This window comes from Malania oleifera, chromosome 10 (assembly GCF_029873635.1).
Source record: "Malania oleifera isolate guangnan ecotype guangnan chromosome 10, ASM2987363v1, whole genome shotgun sequence".
Taxonomy (NCBI): domain Eukaryota; kingdom Viridiplantae; phylum Streptophyta; class Magnoliopsida; order Santalales; family Ximeniaceae; genus Malania; species Malania oleifera.
In genome coordinates this window covers 29,334,356-29,355,586 of record NC_080426.1, presented here as the reverse complement: position 1 = coordinate 29,355,586, position 21,231 = coordinate 29,334,356, and the positions used below count along the sequence as shown (strand labels likewise).

The 21,231-nt window shown below is 37.9% G+C and overlaps 1 protein-coding gene across 4 annotated transcripts in view; it reads left to right on the top strand.

Annotated features, from left to right (window-relative positions):
• The window catches only part of LOC131166304 (ubiquitin C-terminal hydrolase 12-like), a 95,082-nt gene that overhangs the window by 42,610 nt on the left and 31,241 nt on the right, over positions 1 to 21,231 (top strand). For all 4 annotated transcript variants that reach the window (XM_058124736.1, XM_058124735.1, XM_058124738.1 and 1 more), the window contains exons 16-20: positions 17,855 to 17,977; positions 19,780 to 19,857; positions 20,872 to 20,960; positions 21,035 to 21,143; positions 21,230 to 21,231. The exon at positions 21,230 to 21,231 is cut by the window's right edge and continues 67 nt beyond it. In XM_058124736.1, coding sequence (XP_057980719.1) covers positions 17,855 to 17,977; positions 19,780 to 19,857; positions 20,872 to 20,960; positions 21,035 to 21,143; positions 21,230 to 21,231 — 401 coding nt within the window. The remainder of the gene's footprint in view (positions 1 to 17,854; positions 17,978 to 19,779; positions 19,858 to 20,871; positions 20,961 to 21,034; positions 21,144 to 21,229) is intronic.

Sequence of the window (21,231 nt, the reverse complement as noted above, 5' to 3'; positions counted from 1 at the left end):
GAGAAGATAGAGCCCCAAACACCTCTGAGCACTGCCAATCGTCTTCCCTGAATCCAAGACCTGAAATTCACACATATTTGGGAAATATTTAGTAACACAATTGAGATCCCGAGTGAGTTTACTAATAGACAGTAAATTGCAATACAAATTTGGCACTAATAGAACTGAGTTGAGTGTTAGGTTCTCTGAAATTTTAACAGAACCTGTGCCAGCCACCTTTGAGAGTGAACCATCTGCTATCTTGATTGTTAAATTTTCATAATAGGGACTATAAGTTGGAAAAAAATTTTCATCTCTAGTCATATGGTCCGATGCTCCTCAGTCTATAATCCATGGACCTAGCTTCTCCTTTTTAACATTAAGAGCACTTAAAAATTACATTTGTGTGCGAAAGAACTGGTACCAACCAAAGTAGGAGGAGCTGCTGAAGATTGGCAACATTTTCTGCAATAATTCTAGTTGCTCCTTGCTGAAGAGACTGGGCTCGGGTGGTGTTAGTTTTTCATCTACCGAGAAGAAATTTCCCCATCCTTCTCTGCCGTAGGCAAAGCGGGAAGGTTTCCAATCTGCGGGTTTACCGTGGATTTTCCAGCAGGTGTACTTGATGTGACCCGGAGTTTGACAATGGTCACACTACGGCCTCCCTTTCTTCGGTCTACTGTCACTGCTGTTGCTTTAGACCATGGCCTCCTGATTGGTGGTGACATCGCGTCTCCCGGTGGCCATACCGTATTTGGTCATATGGGAAGATTAGGGTTCAAAGGATGCTATGATACCATGTCGAAATGTGGAAAAGAAAACTGAATATTCCACTAACTTTTGAAAAAGATTACATTCCTCATTTAATTACTAGGGATATTTACAATCTACTGAAAATAGAATATCCTATTTAAAATGGAAAGCAGTAAAATAGGAAAGGCTATCTACATAATCAGGTAACATGCTACTCAAATCTCCTAGGATCGTGGAACCAAAAATAGCTAACAAATCAACTGATTTGTTAGCTGTAAATCTCCTAAAGATCAGCCTCTAATAAAGGCTGACAGATATCTAATCATTCTACAATATATATATATATATATATATATATATATATATTGTAGAAAAATAAATTTTATGGAAAAGAAGAGAAAATAAAGCAGAAAATCTTCCTTAGAGGATATGAAAACTAAAAAGAAAAAGTGAGAAAACATCATAATAGAGCTGCCAATCAATCACTCCGAAGTTCAGTAAAAGACAACCCTTTAAAACAACCAGCTGCAAAGGCCCACAACAATGCCCTATAGTGGATCCTATCCTAGTACTGAGCAAAACATCCACTTACCCTAGAAATAAGAGGATTCCTCTCCAAACAAATACCCTCTAAGACAGGAAAAACCCACACTTACACAAAGCAGAACCATCTCTACTCCTTCCAAAACGTGTAAAAGAGATGGTGAACAAACTGACTCCAGGCAAGCCCAACATTCTCCAAATATTCCAAATAATTTGTTCCAGATGCTCGAAGAAAACTAACAATGAAGAATGAGATGAGAAGCAGATTCTGAATTTTCATTGCATAAAGAACAAACTTCTGATTTTTTTCTTTCTGCAACTAAGAGGACATCTTTTAGCCTTTGATTATGGCCAACTTAGTTATTGAAGGCAAGAGAGGCATTTGGTTATGCTGAATTGATCGGTTCTGATCAAAGGAAAAACCTTCAATCTGCTTTTAGACAAGGTGGGGGAGATTTCGTCTTTGCTTTTGGTCGAGAATAATGCCTCCCATAACCGGTGGGTTAAGTTCTCTAAAGAACCAGTGGTCTGGTTTGCTGATGGTTTGTATTCTTTCAGTTAGATGCAAAGGGGATTTAAAACTTTTTGAATGCAATTCAGAAAGTATTGGATGTTGATTAGGTGGACGAAGGTGGGAAAGCATTTCGAGTAGGCTGGGATGGAAAGGAAAGAGGTTTTCAGTGTTTATTATTGGAGGTGCAAAAGGTGATGGGTCGCAAAGCTTTGTTAGCGATTTTTGTGAGATAGCAAAGGATTTCATGCAGATTCTGGAGGTTTTGGTGCTGATAGTTCTACATGCCAAAGGTTGTGGAGTCGGTGGTTCTGGAAAGAAAACAAAGGGATGGAGAGGATTGCAGTAGCCAAGTTAATTCGGGAAATCATGTTGTGTTAACTGGGAAAGAAGAATTGTGCAGTTGTTGTGGAGGTGTGATGCAACCAAATGAACCCGGGGTCATTGCAAATAAATTGGAATCTATCAATCAGAACCTGAAGGAATCTAGTGTTCCGGATGGTTTTGTGATCATCTTAGAGGCGGCTAGGCTTGCTTTCAAGGTGGAGGCTGCAAAAAGAATTGGGCCAGGTTGTATGTTACTCATTGTTGTACCTTGACCAAGTTATCGAAAAGGAGGTATTTTTTTTTTGACTAAATTGAGACAATTATTTGAAGAAACCCAATGCCTAGGAAAGGTTGATTCTTTGGATCCAAAGGAAGGCTCTCTACAGATGGGTTTTTAGCAGCAGGGTCAAGGTGGTGTTCAGGCTCATGCGTACGGTCATGATAACACAAGTACCTCTTTATTGGTTCTGGATAAAGGTCTGGTTCAAAATTTTCTTGTTGATATTAGGGAATGAATATTGGGGAGGAGGACTCTAAACATTCTGCTAATGGAATCCAAATACAGCATGCAATTTTCTGAGTTTTAAGTTGGAATGACCAACAAGCTCAGAATTCTAGAAGCATATTAAATTCGAAACAAGATCATGGGGTGAAAATTGTGTCAAGTATTGAAGAGATGTTAGAGGCATTATGGAAAATAATTAAAATGAAGCTGGGTTTGAGGAGAAATCTGACAATGGGAGTCTTAATGTTGATAGATTTTAGGGTAAAAAGGTTTATGCTCGTAGGAGGACAGCTTGTATGGGTGCTGAAATAAAGAAGGTTTTTGAAGAAAAAAGAGAAAATTCTGGTGATTCAGTTCCAAAATTATTAAAGAGAAATTCTAAAGGAGAGTTGAGTATTGTGGAAGACCCTAGTGGAAAAAATAAGGCTCTGGATGTAGTAATGAGGTTAGTAAGGGAAAGATGGAAAGAAATGGGGAAATCAGAGGATGATGATATTAGTGAGTTTGATTATGGTGGGGGGTTGTTATTGGATGAGATTTGAGAATAATATGGTACTTTTTTTATTCTTGCGATAAAATAGGGGATTTATCATATGTCCATCCACCCCCATTGAAAGACTTGGAGGGAGTTTCAATTTTTGATAATGATGGGTCAGTGAACAATTTATGGAGTAGGGATGAAATTTTGCCTACACTTGTGGTGGAGATACCTAAGAAGGATTTAGAAGCTCAAAATCTATTTAATGTTGAGTGACATTAGAGGAAATGAAGTGCATATGAATGGTGGTAAAATTCGAAAGATGAAAGGGCAAAGGGAATTAGCGAATTTGAAGAGCTCGGTAAATTATGATGAAAAGGGTTTGAAAAGGGGGTTCCTTGGCTAATATTGTTTAGTTTTATTTTTTTATTTTTCATTTATTATTTATTTATTTTGTTATTTGGTGAACTTTTTGCCCCCAAACATTGTACCTTCTCTTTTTTTCATCTAACATATCTTATTTTGTTATCAGAAAAATAAAATGAAATAAAAGGGACTTCAGAAAACGGAAGTTCTAAGAAATCTCGTCCCCTTTAGAAATACAAAAGGAAGAAATAATTCTAGAGGATGGCCTATACAATTAAGGAAAGGAAGTGCAAAGCACAACATCGCCCACTCAAATTTCTTCCCAAAACCAAATAGGATTCCCCGTGAAATTTGGTGTATGGGATTAAAAGAGGATGAATATGTGAAATACACTTCTAAGGGTTCTCAAATGAGCACATTAGAACCCCAAATTAGCATCCCACCTGTTACTTGCATGCTAAATTTACTTTTAGTTACCTTGTGCCCAAGGGAATTTCCTCTTTACATTATGTTTGGTAGGGAGGATGGAATGAAATGAATGATGTAATAGGATTTAAAAGCGAATGGAGTGATCATTTCCATTCTATAGTTTGGTTGTAGACATGGAATGACGTTATAATGGAATGGAAATTCTCATTTTCATTCACATTCTCATGTTTGGTAGGACTAAATTTAATAATGGAATGAAATGGTGGGAATGGTTGAAGAAGGTTGAGGAGGAGGTTTAAAAAATTTAAATTCATTGAGAACTAGCTCAATAATGTTTATTTTACTATTATTTATAATTGATGCTTATTTTTTAGACATTCAAATAGGAATTATAATTTTTATAATTTATTTAGTTGAACATTTACTATAGATATTTTGAGACATTCAAATAAGCTTTATAATTTTTAAATTTTATTTAGTTGAGTCTCCCTCCAATTCATTTGATTCTCACTTTGAGGGAGAATCTGCGTTCCTTGAGTAGTTAGATGGTATACTCATTCTCACTTAATGTGGGAATCAGCATTAAGAGGGAAAGGCATTCCTACTTAAGAAGGCCCATCCAAACATGAGAATGGTAGAAAAGGATGGAACGGTATTCCATTCCATTCATTATTGCATGCTAACCATAGCGAGAAGGGAAATTTCCTAATTCATTTGCCCATTAAAGCAATGTTTTTAGACACCATCTTCCTAAGACCTAGGCACCCCCTCCTTTTTAGACCTACAAACTATTCCTCCAACTAACCAAATAATTTTTATTCTCCCCCATAGGCAATTTTAAAATTTCTAGCTACCCCCATAGGAATTTTGAAAAATAGACAACAAATAGAAAGGGATGCTAGAGTGACTAGCACGAATAAGGGTGATCCTCCCACCTAAAGAGAATAAAGCACCCTTCCAACTATCTAACCTCTTGGACACCTTCTCCACTATAGAATCCCAAAACTCAATTGACCTAGGGTTACCACCACCCAAAGGTACTCCTAGATAAATCACAGGCCTATCTAAAATACCAAACTGAGCTAAATCCTTCCACCCTATTCTATTGGCATCCTTCGCAATCTCATTTACCACCAAGTTTGTATAAAACCTAGTGGCCCCAATAAAATTACTTTGAGTTTGTGCAACAGTGTCAACTGCTACTCATCCAACCTATTTGCTTGGACTTTGGTTGAAATCTTATAAACGTTTGTCACCAAATTAATGGGCCAAAAATATCTAACCTTGACAGACCAATCCTTTTAAGCATAAGCGAGGGTAATAGAAGTGAATTTAATGCTTCTACACATCACAATATTATAAAAACATTAGAAAATTCAAAAGCCCTCTTTCAGAAAGTCCCAACCACCTTAGAAAAGGTCATTGTGAAAACATCCTCTCTAGGGTCCCCTTTATCCTTCCCCATATTGAACACAACCCTCCTCACCTAAGTTTCCTTTTCCTTCTCAAAAGGCCTCTCTAGCCAAGAAGCTTCATCTTGAGATTTTGGTAACCAATCTAGCCTCTTAATCATAGTGCTACTGTCATTATCTTCTGAATAAAGAACCCTATAAAACTCAGTAATTGCTTGTGCATTGGATTCAAGATTTCTAGTCACCTCATCTGGATTATTTTCCAATTCTTTAATATTTTTTTTTTCCTTCTTCCTACAGCCACAACCTTCTAAAAATGCATGGCATTACCCATCCTCAATCCACTTCAATCTAGTTTTCTACCTCCAACTAGCCTCCCCTCTCATGAGAACCTCCTCAAACCTATCAACACAAGAACTCTTCTCGCAATTAAATCTTATGAGAGAGAACTTGCCTCTTCTATCCTATCTAAAGTTACTACCTGCAGTAAAATCTCTTTCTTCCTAACTCGCGCATCAACAAGCACATCCAGATTCCATACCTTTAGCTTTTCTTTCACATACTTTAACCTCCCCATGAAATGAAAACCCTCACATCCCTCACCCCCTCAATAGCACACGCACTCCACCAACCCAGTCAAACCATGAAAAGCAGAATCATTCAATCATTTATTTTCAAACCTAAAACGAGTATGCCTCCACCTCACTAGATTAGAATCTAGTAGTAATGGAATTGTTAACCAATGTATGAGGTGGCTTAGGTATGGAAAACAATATCCAAAAACATTGGTTTGGCTAGTAATTGGATATGTAGTTTTTCTTCTATCCAAAAACATTGGTTTGGTTGGTAAATGGATATGTCGTTTTTATTTGGAGCCAAATCCCATTGGCATAAAGTCATCCATTGAAAATTTGGGATCCAACAGGATGGTTGGGATGCCAGAGTATGTTGTAAATTGTAATGGCACTTATGCAAACACTTGGAAGTTCATTTCTCAAATCTTCCTTCTCTTTCTTTCTTGTCTCAGATTTTTTGTTGGTAATAGAGAAAGAGTTAATTTCTAGGAGATTTGGATTGAGAATGCTCCGTATTTTTTTGTGTTGCTTACAATTTCTTGTATAGTCTTTCCAGTTCAAGTTGTCATAACGTTACTACATCTACTTTTTTGAGTTCTGAAAGGGTTTTTATTTCTTAGAATTTTTATTCTAAATGAATTTGAGTGAGAGAGAAATGGATGATATATTGCACAACTGCTTCAGAGCTTGATTTATTTATCCTTTAAGGCATAATTATAGGGTGTAGGTTTTGGGGTGATTTCTTCTAGATCTTTTTTTCTTTTGGGAGGACTCAGGTGATTCTAGTGTTAAAGTTTACTTTATAGTCCATGGTCTGAAAAGCTAAATCTCCTTCCAAAAATTGGGACTTTGTGGTATTTCTTCTACTTTGGAGAGGATTTTTCTTAAGCGATTTAATGGCTTAGGAGGTCAGAAAGAGGGGAATACTATTTGGAGATGTTCGACTTTTACTGTGGTGTGGCATCATCACGAGCCGAGCTTGTTCAAGGTGTTATGCTTGCCTGTGATCGCTTGTCTCATGCATTTGGGATGAATTTCCATCATGTAAATACTAGAGTAGGTTTATTTTCTAGTAGTACTTTCTCCCTGTGCAAATAAGCAGTATGACTCCTCGGTCACTTTGATGTTTCCTAGTGTCAGAGTGAGAATTGCAGAGAAAGCTCTTTAGGAGAGGGTGAGTTCATCAACTTGTAAAACTCACTAGATATTGTCAACGTGTTTAGCCTACTTGCCTCCCTCGCTAGACACACAATGTTAACAGAGGTGTTGTTAATGAATTGCGTTGCTTCAATGTTCATTGCTTACTTGCCACTGCTTTCATAATTTCTTACTGCTTCCATTGATATTTGATTGAATGATAGTGAAAGAGTTTTGTGGATGAATTGTGGTAAACAATAGGTTGGCTAGCTAAGCAAGAGTGCTTTAGCTAGCATCGCATGGTCCTTTCACAAAGGTGTGAAATAGTCGACCTATGACACGTGGTATTAAAGCTCGGTTAGTTGCTACGTGAATTCAGTTGCCTTCGTTGTGGGATTGGGAAAGCTTTGGTACATGACCATGACACTAACCAATGTTGATAGAATCAATGTGATGGAAGCATAGGCTGAGACGACATCCCACAATGTGGCCACAGAGATGGCCCAACTGAGGGGATTTGTTGATGGAGTCATGGAATCACAAAAGCATCAAACAAGTTTGATAGGTGAAATGTCAGAGGACTTTCACCATATTGTGGAAACATTGCAATCTCGGATAGTTGATTTGGATGCAAAGATGAATCTGATGGTTCTTGGCATTCTTGCTATGGGAAACTCTATCACTCCGGGGTTTAGCCAAAGGAAGGTATCAGAACCCAAGACGTATGGGGGTGCCCGTGATGCAAGGAGTTGGAGGATTTCTTGCTTGATATGGAGCAGTACTTTCACGCTATGAGGATGGACTCAAAATAGGTGAAAGTGGATATTGCAACCATGTACTTGGTTGGTGGTGCCTAATGGTGGTTGCGTACTAAGTACAATGAAATTGAAAATGGGCGCTGTGTAGTGAATTGTTGGGCAGACTTGAAGAGAGAGCTCAAGGCCCAATTATTTCCTGAGAATGTTGAGTACAATGCTAGGAAAAAACTGAGAGACCTCAAGCATACTGGGTCAATCAGGGAATAAGTGAAACAGTTTTTTGCTTTGATGTTGGATATTAGGGACATGTTGGAAAAGGACAAGTTATTCTATTTTCCTGAGGGTTTGAAATCGTGGGCAAGAATAGAATTTCATAGGCAAAGAGTTCAAGACTTGTCTACCACACAAGCTACCGTGGAACGCTTGACTGACTACGCTGGTGATAATACCTCCTTGTCCAAAAAGTTTGGCGTAAGGGGTAGCAGTGGAAAGTTTTTCAAGAATGGCAAACCCAAAAGTCGGGGAGCAGACCGTAAAGCATCAACTTCAAAAGAAGCTTCATCATCTCGAGGGTTCAACACACCCACTGGAAAGAGTAAAATTTCCTGTTACTTGTGTCGAGGCCCTTACAGAGTTGCTGAGTGCCCTCACAATGCAACACTTAATGTTTTACATGCTTCCATTATGGAGCAAGTAGTGGAAAGTGTTGGAGAAGAGGAGGATACCTTGAGAATGGGTCGAATGCGGCGGTTGAACGCATGGGAAAAGTAGGCGAAAGCACAGAAAGTTACACAAGCAGAAGGACTAATTTTTGTGGACTTGAGGATCAATGGGAAGAGTAGCCGCGCTATGGTGGATATCGAGGCTACTTGTAGTTTTGTTTTGCAGCTGGAAGCATGAAGACTTTATTTTTTCCTTGGAGAAGGATCCAGGATGCATGAAAGCGGTAAATTCTGTAGCCCAGCCTACTTTGGGAGTAGCCAAGCAAGTGATTGTGAAGCTTGGATAGTGGGCAGGTCATGCAAATTTCACAGCGGTGCCATTGTACGACTTTCAAGTCGTTTTGGGAATGGAATTCCTAAGGGGGACGAAGGCAATGTTGATGCATTCTGCTGGTTCCCTATGTCTGATGGGAGATCACCCTTGCATAGTGCATGTTGTTGTTACGAAATGAGACGATGGGAAGTTCCTTTCAACCATGCAACTCAAGAAAGGGTTGAGAAAGGGTGAGTAGTCATATCTAGCCACGGTGGTGGTAGATGAAGTTGGCCAAGAACTGGTGCCTACGACAATCCAAGCTGTGTTGGATGAGTGTAAGTTGGTGATGCTGGATAAGCTGCCTCATAACTTGCCTTTACGATGCGGTGTGGAGCATGAGATTGAGTTGTTGCTAGGATTGAAACCACCTGTTAAGGGGCGCCTCCAGAGCTGGTAGAGCTGAGGAAACAACTTGATGAGTTGTTGGAAGCGGGATATATTCGCCCTTCCAAAGCACCGTTTGGAGCACCGATGTTGTTTTAAAGGAAACATGATGGGAGCATGCGGATGTGTGTAGATTAACGCGCGCTCAACAAGGTGACAGTGTGCCACAAGTATCCTATTCCGTTGATTGATGATTTGTTGGATCAGTTGAGTCATGCCAAGTACTTTACTAAACTTGACTTGAGGTTAGGCTACTATTAGGTAAGGATTGCTGATGGGGATGAGTCGAAGACATCTTTTATGATGCAGTAAGGGGGCGTATAAATTCTTGGTGATGTCATTCGGGTTGACGAATGCGCCTGCAACATTCTGTACCTTGATAAACTAGGTGTTTTGAGAGTACCTCGACAAGTTTGTCGTGGTGTACCTGGATAATATTGTTGTCTACAGTTCCACTCTAGAGGAACATGAAGAGCATCTACGGAAGGTGTTGGACAGGCTAAGGGGGAACAATATGTATGTGAAGAAAGAGAAGTGCTCTTTTGCTTAGTGGAGCATCAAATTCCTTGGTCATGTGATTGAGCAAGGTCATATCCGGATGGATATGGAGAACGTAAGGGCAATTCAAGAATGGAAAATCCCAATGACAGTGAAGGAGTCGAGTTCCTTTCTTGGCCTTGGCAACTATTACACGAAGTTCGTAGAGGGGTATTCGCAGAGAACGACTCCTATGACAGAACTATTGAAGAGGGGTCATGGGTGGAGCTAGACTGAGAAGTGCCAGAGAGCCTTTGATGACTTGAAGGATACCATGATAAACGATTTGGTACTTGCTCTTCTGGATGTCATGAAACCGTTTGAGGTGCAAACAGATGCATCGGACTTCGACTTCGCCTTTGGAGGAGTCTTGTTATAGGAGGGACATCCTGATGTGTACGAGAGGCTTAAGCTTAGTGAAGCAGAGCGGAAGTACACAACTTAAAAGAAGGAGTTGCTAGCAGTGATACATTGTTTCTACATGTGACGGTGTTACTTGCTTGGGTCCAGGTGTGGTGAAAGCAGATAACTCATATGTTAGCCACTTCTTCACACAACGGAAGTTGACACCCAAGCAGGGCTGATGGCAGGAACTCTTGCCAGAATTTGATTTCTTCTTTGAGTACAAGGTGGGCTGCCTGAACCAAGTCGCTGATGCACTGAGTTGGAAGGCCAAGCTGGCAGCCTCGCAGATGGTTGCACACTTGACTATGAGTACCGTTACCACGTTGATGCAAGAGCGCATCAAAGAGAATTTAGCCAAAGATCGAGTTGTGCAGAACCTAGTGAAGCTTACCGAAGAGGGGAAAGCATGTTAGTTTTGGATGGAAGACGGATTGCTGATGACCCATTGTAGCCGATTCTTTGTGTCATGAGCTGGTGATATGAGGAAGACACTGTTGAGAAAGTGTCATGATACCATGTGGGTCGGACATCCAGGATGGCAGCGCACTTTGGCTTTATTGAAGCAAAGGTATCATTGGCCGCACCTGCATGATGATGTGGTTGATTATATCCGAACTTGTCTCACTTTCCAACAAGATAGGGTGGAGCGGAGGAAGATTGTAGGACTACTGGAGCCCCTACCAGTACCATCCAAACCGTGGGAAAGTGTCTCATTGGACTTCATCACCAACTTGCCTAGAGTGGGAGACGTATGGTCTATACTTGTGGTTATAGACAGGTTTTCGAAGTATGGTACATTTATACCCGCACCAAAGTGTTGTTCAGCAGAGGAGACGACACAATGGTTCTTTACAAATATTGTGAAGTATTTGAGTGTTCCCCAAGACATTGGTAGTGACTGTGACTCATGATTCACCGGCAACTTCTTAACTGAACTTTTCAGAATCCTTGGTTCACAACTTGAAACCTCTTTGATTTACCATCCACAGATTGACGGACAGACGGAGAGATTCAATGGGCTACTGAAATAGTACTTGAGCCATTTCGTCAACGCCAACCAGAAGAATTAAGCGCAACTACTTGATGTGGCTCAGTTCTGTTTCAATACCCAAAAGAGCTCAACAACCAACAAGAGCCTTTTTGAGCTTGTTACAGGCTAGCAGCTGCTGTTTCATCACACAATGGATGGGCCGTATAGAGGAAAGAGTCCCAGGACGTACATCTTCACCAAAGAATGGAAACAGAATGCAGATATTGCCTGAGCCTACCGGGAGAAAGCTTATAAGCAGATGAAGAAGTGGGCAGATCAGGGGCGAAGACCACAACAATTCAACGTAGGTGACTTGGTTCTTGTTAAGTTAAATCCTGAACATATCTGGTCACTACGAGGACGAGATAGGAGACTACTTCGCAAATATGAAGGACCAATCCCCATCTTGGCCAATGTTGGGAAGGCCTCTTACATTATCGACCCTCCGACTTGGATGAAAGGTCATCCCGTGTTTCACGTCAGCTGCCTCAAGCCGTTCAACACCGACACTGATTATCCGAGCAGAAGTCCGCCAACTAGAGCATAATTGAAGATAGTGCAACCTGACAGACGTGAAGTTGAAGATATCCTTGTAGGCAAAGAGTTCATAGCCTCAAGGATGAAGCAACGGCAGTTTTTAGTGAAGTGGAAAGGCCTTGGTGATGAAGAAATCAGATGGATTTCTGCGGAAGATCTGCAACCGTTCGTGGACAAAGTAGAAGCGTACCTAGTGTCAAAGTCTACAAGGACGTCGACCGCATAAGTGGGGGAGCGTCACGAGCCGAGTTTGTTCAGGGCATTATGCTTGCCTGTGACTGCTTGTCTCATGCATTTAAGATGGGTTTCCATCATGTAAATACTAATGCAGATTTATTTTCTAGTAGTAGTTTCTCTCTATGTCAAATATGGCAGTGTAACTTCTCGGTCACTTTGATATTTCCTAGTGCTAGAGTGAGAATTGCAGAGAAAGCTCTTTAGGGTAGGGTGAGTGTTCATCATCTTATAAAACTCACTAGATATTGTCAATGCGTTTGGCCTACTTGCCTCCCTTGCTAGACGCACAATGTTAACGGAGGTGGTGTTAATGAATTGCGTTGCTTCAATGTTTACTACTTACTTGCCACTGCTTTCATAATTTTTTATTGCTTCTGCTGATATTTGATTGAATGATTATGAAAGAGTTTTGAGGATGAATTGTGGTAAACGATAGGCTGGCTAGCTAAGCAAAAGTGCTTTAGCTAGCACCGCACGGTCCTTTTACAAAGGTGTGAAATAGTCAGCCCATGACACATGCATGTTTGGGTGAATTTGATTTCTAAGATGGGGCTGTTTGATGTACAGCAGGATTGGACAGCTTTGCTTTTCTAGTTTTTTTTTTTTTTTTAAATAAAAAAGAGATTTTATTAAGAAGGACATGATGTCAACAAGGAGCATAAGAAAACCCTCCTAAAAAAAATAATAATAAATAAAAATATCAAAAAAAAAAAATCAAAGCAGCACAGCCAGCCAATCACACTGTAAATATGAAAAAAAGAGCAACTCCCTTGAAACATCCTGCTGCGAAAGCCCATAAGGAGGCCAAATACTAAATCCTATTCTAAAGCATATCAAATACGTCGCTTTCCCGTAAAAATTTTTTGCATTCCATTCCAACCAATCCCCAACAGAACTGCAAAAAAATCACACCCCTCCACCATGCCAAACCCACTTTACTCCTCCCAAAACATGTAAATGATCTAGCCAAAATATCCTCCATTGACTCCACCCAACTCTCTTCAAATAAGCAAAAGGTTTTATTCCACACCCTCCACGAAAAGGAACAGCAAAGCAATAGGGGAGACAGATTCTGAACTTTCAAAACACTGAGAATAAACATCTGAAGATAAAGCCTTAAAAGTCCTCCTACTCTGCAACAGATTTTTAGCGTTATTGCAACTAATCTATTTTTAGAAATAAGCATTTTGTGGACCAAATGTATCCCTACGTTATGTAGGTAATCCGATTCACTATTTGCCTTGACAGGCATGTTAAGATACGTTTTCTAGAATTAACATCAGCTAAATGAGTACCTAAAAACTCATTTGCGGTTAATTTTGAATAAGGAGAAATAAAAAATGAGATGGAAAAAAGGGATCTTGATTACAAGATGCATCAATAACTAAGTTCTCATTAAGAGAACTTGAAGACCTTTACTGCAGGAAATCAACAATGTTGGTAAGGGGATAAGGATAAACACCATAAACCATCTGTTTATCTGGCATGTAGGAGACGCAGGAAGGCAAGCATCATCTCGGGCCTGCAGCTCATCCTGTAAAAGATTTCTCTCATCTTTATACAAGTCAGAATCTTGTTCACTATCAGATAGGATTACATCCTGGGATTCCTCTTATATCTTTAACCTGATGATCTATGGCAGTACCACTTTGTTCATCTGCCCCTGTTACATGAAAATCGATTCCATTATAGGGAGGTAGGCTCAAATCACTTGGGATTATAGTATCAGTTATTTTCCAGCACATCCCAAGCTGATATTGTCTGGTGTTCTTTTGACTGTGAACAAACAAGTTGACCGATATTAACTGGGGAAAATTTGTCCTACCATCTATGAATCCTTGCTATTACTCAAGACTCCCAATAGATTGAGCTTCAAGGCATTTCAAAAACCCCCAGGCCCCTTGAGAGGTAAACCAATTGCATCTCTTCCTCTTGTTGTTTCTGTTTCTTGCATGAGGGCATGGCTTCTATTCTCTTCAGCAGACAACAAATGTGCGTGCTTCAATTTTTTTTTACCCAAACCTGTGCATATGCTTTTATTGCTGTGAGGCCAAACTGTAGTTACTGGGTACGTGACATGTTGGGACACATGTTTGTGGAGTTATCCCTGGCCCATTTCCTCTTAATCATCACTCAACCCATTTCTTTTTTCAAAATTCTTAAATTGGGCTGTGAATCCTGCCTAACAAATCTATGTTTACCTGGATTATCTCCCTGATCAATGTCCAGCCAAAGCCACCTAGAAACCCCACTGCTGAGCAGCTCATTCTCCATTTTCAAAATATCAACATATTTTGGCTTCTGTCAACCTATCAAAAACCAGGTCTGCCAACATTCCTCTCCATACTTTCATCTTTTATATCTCCACTATATTCCTAGAACTACAATCCTTGCAATTCAGGCAATGATGACTGTTAGCAGCTATGGCTGGTGTAGTGGTATTCACTTATTCCCCTTGAGGTGCTAGGTTTGAGTCTGAGGAGGTGATGGTACCTGTTGAAGTTCTGTGTATTAGTATCAGTAAGTGTTGTTTATTTGATAGTCACCACATACCAATGCTTCAAAACTTTTCAACATACAGCATCAACCTGATGACTAAAGTTTTTAACTCTTTTTTTTTTTTTTCCCTCTTGAATAATTTTGTTTGGAAGGCGAAGGCTCCTTTTAGGATCATGGCTATCATTTGAACTTTGGCTCTTAATAGGCTTAATACTAATGATTGCAGGTAAAGAGGCCGTATTAGGTCATCAGTCTGGATATATGCATTATGTGTTTAGAGCCGAGTGAAACAAGTGAATCTGTGTTTCTTCATTGTTGGGTGTCTTAGTAGATTGTCTGTTCTCAGTTTTTTAATGAGGCATCGGTGCTGCCACAGACTCTCAACATATTTTTTTTTTGGTGTAGGGTTTTGGGAGGAGTAAGAACGGGGATGGTCTTGCAGAAATATGCTTTTTTTTTTTTGCTCTTTTTTTTGGACTTGGTGGTTCAACTGGAATGCAAGGATTTTTAATGGCAAAACAAATCCCTCGAATTTATTATAGGATAGAGTTGTTCCTTTTCTTCCTTCTTGGCTGACTCTTTGTGGTTCTTTCAGAGCGTTTTGTTGTCTGATATTGTCTGATCTTCGAGGAATCCATTCGGGGGGGGGGGGGGGGGGGGTTATTACATTTTCTGTTTGTTTTTAGGAAGATATCTTATCCTTTGGTCTTTGTTATTCTCTCGTTTCTTTTAATGAATTTCTTTTTCTATGAAAAGAGGTAGGTATCCAGGAGCTCTAAAGGTTCTAACCCATGAGTTTCCAATTTTGCAGGCTAAAACTTCATCTGCTCCAAACCCATCTGTAAACACCCTCATCTAACATAATGAAAAATGACATTCAAACAGAAAATTCGTTAGTAGGAAGCACTATCTTCATCTCACTATGAATCCAAAGAGAAAAAAGGAAAATTTTCTATCTGCTGTAAAGGACTGCCTAAAAGCCGTATTCCCTTACTTAAGCTTCAAAACTGAACTTTGTTGATCAGTACCCTTTATTTCCCCATACTTTTATTACTATTTGAATGCTTGTCATGTCCAGTTGTGAGAACCAACCAGAAAGAATAAATGAGAATCAGAGCAATGTAGCTTAGGTTGCAAGAGTCCTCAAGCCAACATCATCATTGAAAAAGAGCCATAAATTAAAATTTTATTTTGTTTGACTTATAGTTTAACATTAACTAGAAAATTATTATGTATATAGTAAGTGAAATATTTTCTGATATTATAAATTAAATATTTATATTAGTATCGATGCAAGGGCTTACAGAGGGGTTTTATTTTTTAGAGTTTGTTAGGCTTGGTTTTTTGGTTTTCTTTATTTTTTATTTTTATTTTGTCATCTTTAATTTTTCTTTTCTAGCTCTAAGGATCTCTTAGCCTCTCCTAAGCTATATTTTTTTCCTCTTAATATTTTCTTTTGCTATAGAAAAAACTTATATTAGTATAGATGATAAATTAAAATTTCTCTATAAAAGTAATAAAGAGCCAGTCAAGTACAAGGTCTTAAAGTTCGATTCTGACTAAAATTCCAAGGCTTCAAAAGTATTTCAATATCGATTTCAATTTTGATTTTAAGAAATTATGGAAACTAGAAATAAAGCATAGAATTCTTTTATGAAATTTTAAAAACTATTAAATAAACATAATAATGCATTATTTTAGAACTCAAATATTATAAACAAAATACATCTAGGACAAGTATGCGGTGTATAAGGTGCAGTAACTATAATATAATAATCATAGTAAATATATTCAATTAGCACAAATGAAATTCATAAATCAGCTAGACATTTAGGATACAAGTACATATAGTTTTAGACATAAATGTCAGATAAAATGATGTTGCAATTATCTGAGTTTAATTTTTCATATAATTTCAAAAGTTTGAAAGCTACAATTCATATCCTTCTTGTAATAACCTTTAGTTTGACTATAAGAAAAAGATAAATTTAAGGAAGAAATTTCAATTTGAATTTTGAATCTTAAATTTAAATTTCAAGATTAAAATTTCAACAAATATTATTGAAATTTCAAGATCTCGATAAATTTTGAATGATTTGTGGAGATTTCAGTGGAAATTTTGTAAACAGAAATTGATTGCCATTTCAATTTTGAGGGTAGTGTAAAGCAGAAATTTCGACAAAAAATTTGACAATTTTGTGGAAATTCAAGACCATGGTCAAGTACTAAATAAAATTATCAACATAGATTAGAAACATGAAATTGCAGTTGGGCCAATCTGATGGGGTAGGCCCAAATGCTTAGTCAGGTTTCCAGTCAAAAGGAAAGATTTTCTATGAAAACTTGTGAGGCAACGGGAATTAATCTCTCCTCAGAACAGGAGAAAGATGTGTACATTCAGCGCCTCAATCAACTTCAAACAAGATCTATGGTGGTTAAGAGGAGAGAAGCAGTTTCTCTGAAAACAAAAGAGAAAAGGAGGTGGAATCAGATAGGTGGATTGGAAAATATTCTACGAATGTTCTAGTGAGTGGTGATTCTACTATGCTGGAGAAGAATGATAGTAGGTGGGGTTCCAGGATTAAGTTTTGGGGATCTTCTTCTAAGAATTTTAATTCTTGTGGAGTTGAAAATCAGGATTTTATTGTTGGTTTGGAAGGGAGTTCAGCTGATAAGGAGTCAATTCAGTTAATTTGAAGAGTCGAAAGGTTTACACTCGAAAGGTTTACACTACTGCAACCAGAGTTACCCACCAGTCCAACTGGATCAACCCAACCAAATAACTTCACTGGACCAATGCTTGTGGGTTTGAAAACTTTGATTGAGGACCTGGAATGCATCTCGGGATACATATTTGCATATATTGTATGGTTGGAGGCACTAACTTGCCAATTTATGGGCATATCCTATTTCATCTTGAGTTTGAAAAACATTGGTTGGGAAAAAATCTTGCTTAGAAATATATATAGATTTATAAACAATCAGAAGGATCATTTTTTATATTTTTCTTAATAGTTCTGATGCACATCTGATTGATATTTGATAATTAGTTCATTGCTTGGTTACCTGCTCCTACAATAAAATATTATGGCAAGACCTTCACTTAATACTGGTTAATGCACGTGCAGATTTTTCCACCAGTAGTTTTGACATTCCTAGCATATTTATACCAGTTCTTCATTTTTGCACTATTAGTTTTTTGAATAATGCATTTTGCTTTTTTCGGTTACTGATAGTAGGGTTCTTTCTTTTAAAATTTGATTTGGTAAATTCAGCTATTTTTTTTTTAATATCACAGTTTTAAATTGATACTTGAAGAGTCTCTGTTTGATACTATCGTAATGAAATGTGGCATCTCTAAAATGTGCATTTTCTTAGTGATGGATGATATTTTGGGAATTGAATTTTTTACAGGAAGAAGTCACTAAGGAGTTTGGCATACCAGTGCAATTTCAACGTTTCTGGCTTTGGGCAAAACGTCAAAACCATACATACCGTCCAAATCGGCCATTGACTCCTCAGGAGGAAGCACAATCTGTGAGTAGCTCTTGACTTCACAACTTTCTTTGTTATAGCATCTGGTGACCTATGTTTTATGTTGTTCTGTGGCTGATCGTAAAGAAATGTGCTTGCTTATTGGTTTTATGCATTTTTGAGGTTTTGAGTTACAGCTAACTTCAATTTGATTGTTGAAATATAAAGTTTGTGCTAGGGGAATGTTCTTGGCTATTTATCCATTCGAACAATTTTTTGTTAAAAAAGACTAATGATACAACCTTTGCAACTCCCAACCTTTGCTTTTCCTTGCCACTCCTTCCATAATTAACAGACAAAATTCCAATATCTTTACTTCTCTAAGCCAAGTTCAACATTTTTCTTGAACACCAAGTTGCACATTCTCCGAAATAACTAGGACAACCTGTCATCCAATGAGGCTCACTATCCTCAAAAATACAATCAACAAGGATTGCCATCCTCCCTTAAGTCTATTCGTACAATCATAGTAGTCAAAGATGTGCCTAGGCGTGAGGCACACTGAGGTGATGACGCTTGTGCCTCATAGGAGTTGAGGAGAAGCGATCTTTAAGAGGCACAAGGCCCAGTGAGGCACAGTATGATATTTATTGACCTCTCAAAAGGTGGAATAAATGGAAAATAGTTGGGAAGCATATTGGGAAAGCCCAAACATTTTTGATAATTTTATTCTCTTCTTCATGTAATCAGCAGTTCTCAAGTTTTCTTAAATTTATGCCTTCAAATGCTTGCTGTTGGAAGCCCATATTTTGAATCTACTAGCTGTTGAAGTCTTCTAGAAGTAAACTAGTTGTTTATAGGCTTGTACTTTATTTGCTACATGTTAACTACCAGTCATGTATGATTTTTAGAAGGTTATCTAGCTGCAAACATTCATGTGTTAGACACCTTATGAAATGAGTGACTTGATAAGTTATCCCTCATCTCCTAAAAGTTCTCTAGCTGTAAAACTTTAGGAGCAGGGTTGTCAAATGGTGAGGGGGAGCACACTTCATAAAGCACTACCTTTTCTAGTTCTTTCAAAGCCCCACTATCCTTGCAGACCCTTTTGATTTGCCCAACTTCATATGTTCTTAAAGTGGTTAAAGTTCTCACTTTATCAACCTATGAAGTGGGTTTTTATTTATTTATTTGCTTCACTTGCATCCATAAATTGAAAAAGAAGCCCAGTTAAAAGAAAAAAAAAATTGAACTGAGAATATTAATCCAAAATTTGAAGCAAAATGAGATTTCTCCCCAATTTTTGATATTTCAATACTTCTTAATAATCCTAGCACACACTTCACTCTTGATGCCTCCTTTGTTTGTGTGTCTGTAAATTTTGTGGTTGTCCAATTAATTCTTATTCTTTGGGAATATTAATTAGCATTTGATTAAATTAGCTTGTTTCTTTGCTTAGGCAAACCTGATTGGTTTACTGTTTCATTTGTGCGCAAGTGTGTGTTTGTGTTTTAGCCTTGCACCTTAAGCAATAGAGGGGCCTATTGGATTTAGTATGGCTTTTGCTTTTGACTATCTTAAGCATTCTTATTGGAATTTGGAACAATTTTCAGACCAAAACTGCCCGACATTTAATATACATTTCTTGGAATATAGTGAAGTCCTTCATCAGTTTTTAAATACCTTTCTCCCTTCACGTGGTTGTATTTATTGCCGCTCTCCCCCTCCCCAATCCCTCATCTAAAAAATTCTTTTGCAGTCTTTGTTCTATATTTGCCTTAAAGCTGGAACTGTCATAAATACATTCTTAATGCAGCTAGTTCCCGTATCTTGATTAGTTTTTATTAAATCTGTAATGCAATTAGGTTGGCCAATTGAGAGAGGTTTCTAATAAAGCAAATAATGCAGAGCTGAAGCTATTTTTGGAAGTTGAGCTCGGGCAGGTATAGTTATCTGTTTGATCAATTTTCTCATTTATGGTTTTTTTTTTTTTATTTTGTGTGTTTGTTTGAATGGAACTAGTTGTTTATATGAATCAAGTCACATGGTTCATTAGAGTGCAAGCCTTGAGTCCTTGAGCAACATTAATGGTGTTACACTGAAGGTAATTGTTTCAATTCATGAAAACAGCCTCTCAAAGTGTGGAGGTATGGCTAGGTGCATCATGCCCAAGGTTCCAAATTTCAGTTTCAACTAATACTTTAGGTTTCAAGAATACATAAATTTCGGATGAAACTAATGTTGATTTCATTTTGATCTTAATTAGTGATCAAGACTAGTCATGCAATATATATATTCGTAAATCGTTAGATATAGTTAATAGACATAATGCAAGACTTTTAACAAAAATATTGTAAACAAAATAAATCAATGAGAAGTATGTGGTGCACAAGGTGCAGTAACTGTAAAATGATGACTATCTTCAGAATCTTCAATCAATACAAATGAAATTCTGAGATTGGTTAAATATTAATTATTATGCAAATAGAGCCAATTTATATGTAAATGTCTAATAAAATATTGTCATTAATGTTGAAGGTCAATTTTACATAAAATTTAAATAGTCTTAAATCTATGATTCCTATCCTCGTGGTAATCTTTATTTTTAATAAAAAGAATTTATGAAGAGGGTTTAGAGGGGTTTGAATCTCAACTTTCAATTTTGAGGAAAATTCTATTGCATAGTCAAAATTTTAGTAAATTTTATTGAAATGTTGAATTTTCACTAAATTTTGGATGATCCATAGAAATTTCAATGGAAATTTTGCATGAGGGAAAATGATGGTAGTTTCAATTTCGAGGATGGTGGAAAGTGAAAATTTTTATGGAAATTTTGATACTGTTGTCAAAATTTAAGACCATGATCAAGCTGTCTCTGGACCCCAATATTGCATGGTAGTAACTCTTGTGTGCTGGACAAGTCATGTATTTCATTCTTGTTGTCATTAATCATGCAGGATATGCGACCAGTTCCTCCGCCTGAGAAGACTAAAGAGGATATTCTTCTTTTCTTTAAACTTTATGACCCTTTGAAGGAGGAGCTCCGGTACCAACTGATTCCTTCTTTTCCTTGGGTTGGGATTGCGTGTAATTACTTAGGCTATTCTTTTATGATGTCAGATACCTAGGGAGATTATTTGTGAAGGGTACTGGTAAGCCAGTAGAAATATTAACAAAGATAAATCAAATGGCTGGGTTTTTGCCCGATGAAGAAATTGATCTTTACGAGGTCAGTATTTCAACATTAGTTGCTGCTTCTCTCACCTTGTCACTTTTATTTAGTTCTAGTTACTATTGTACCATTCTATATTTCAGGA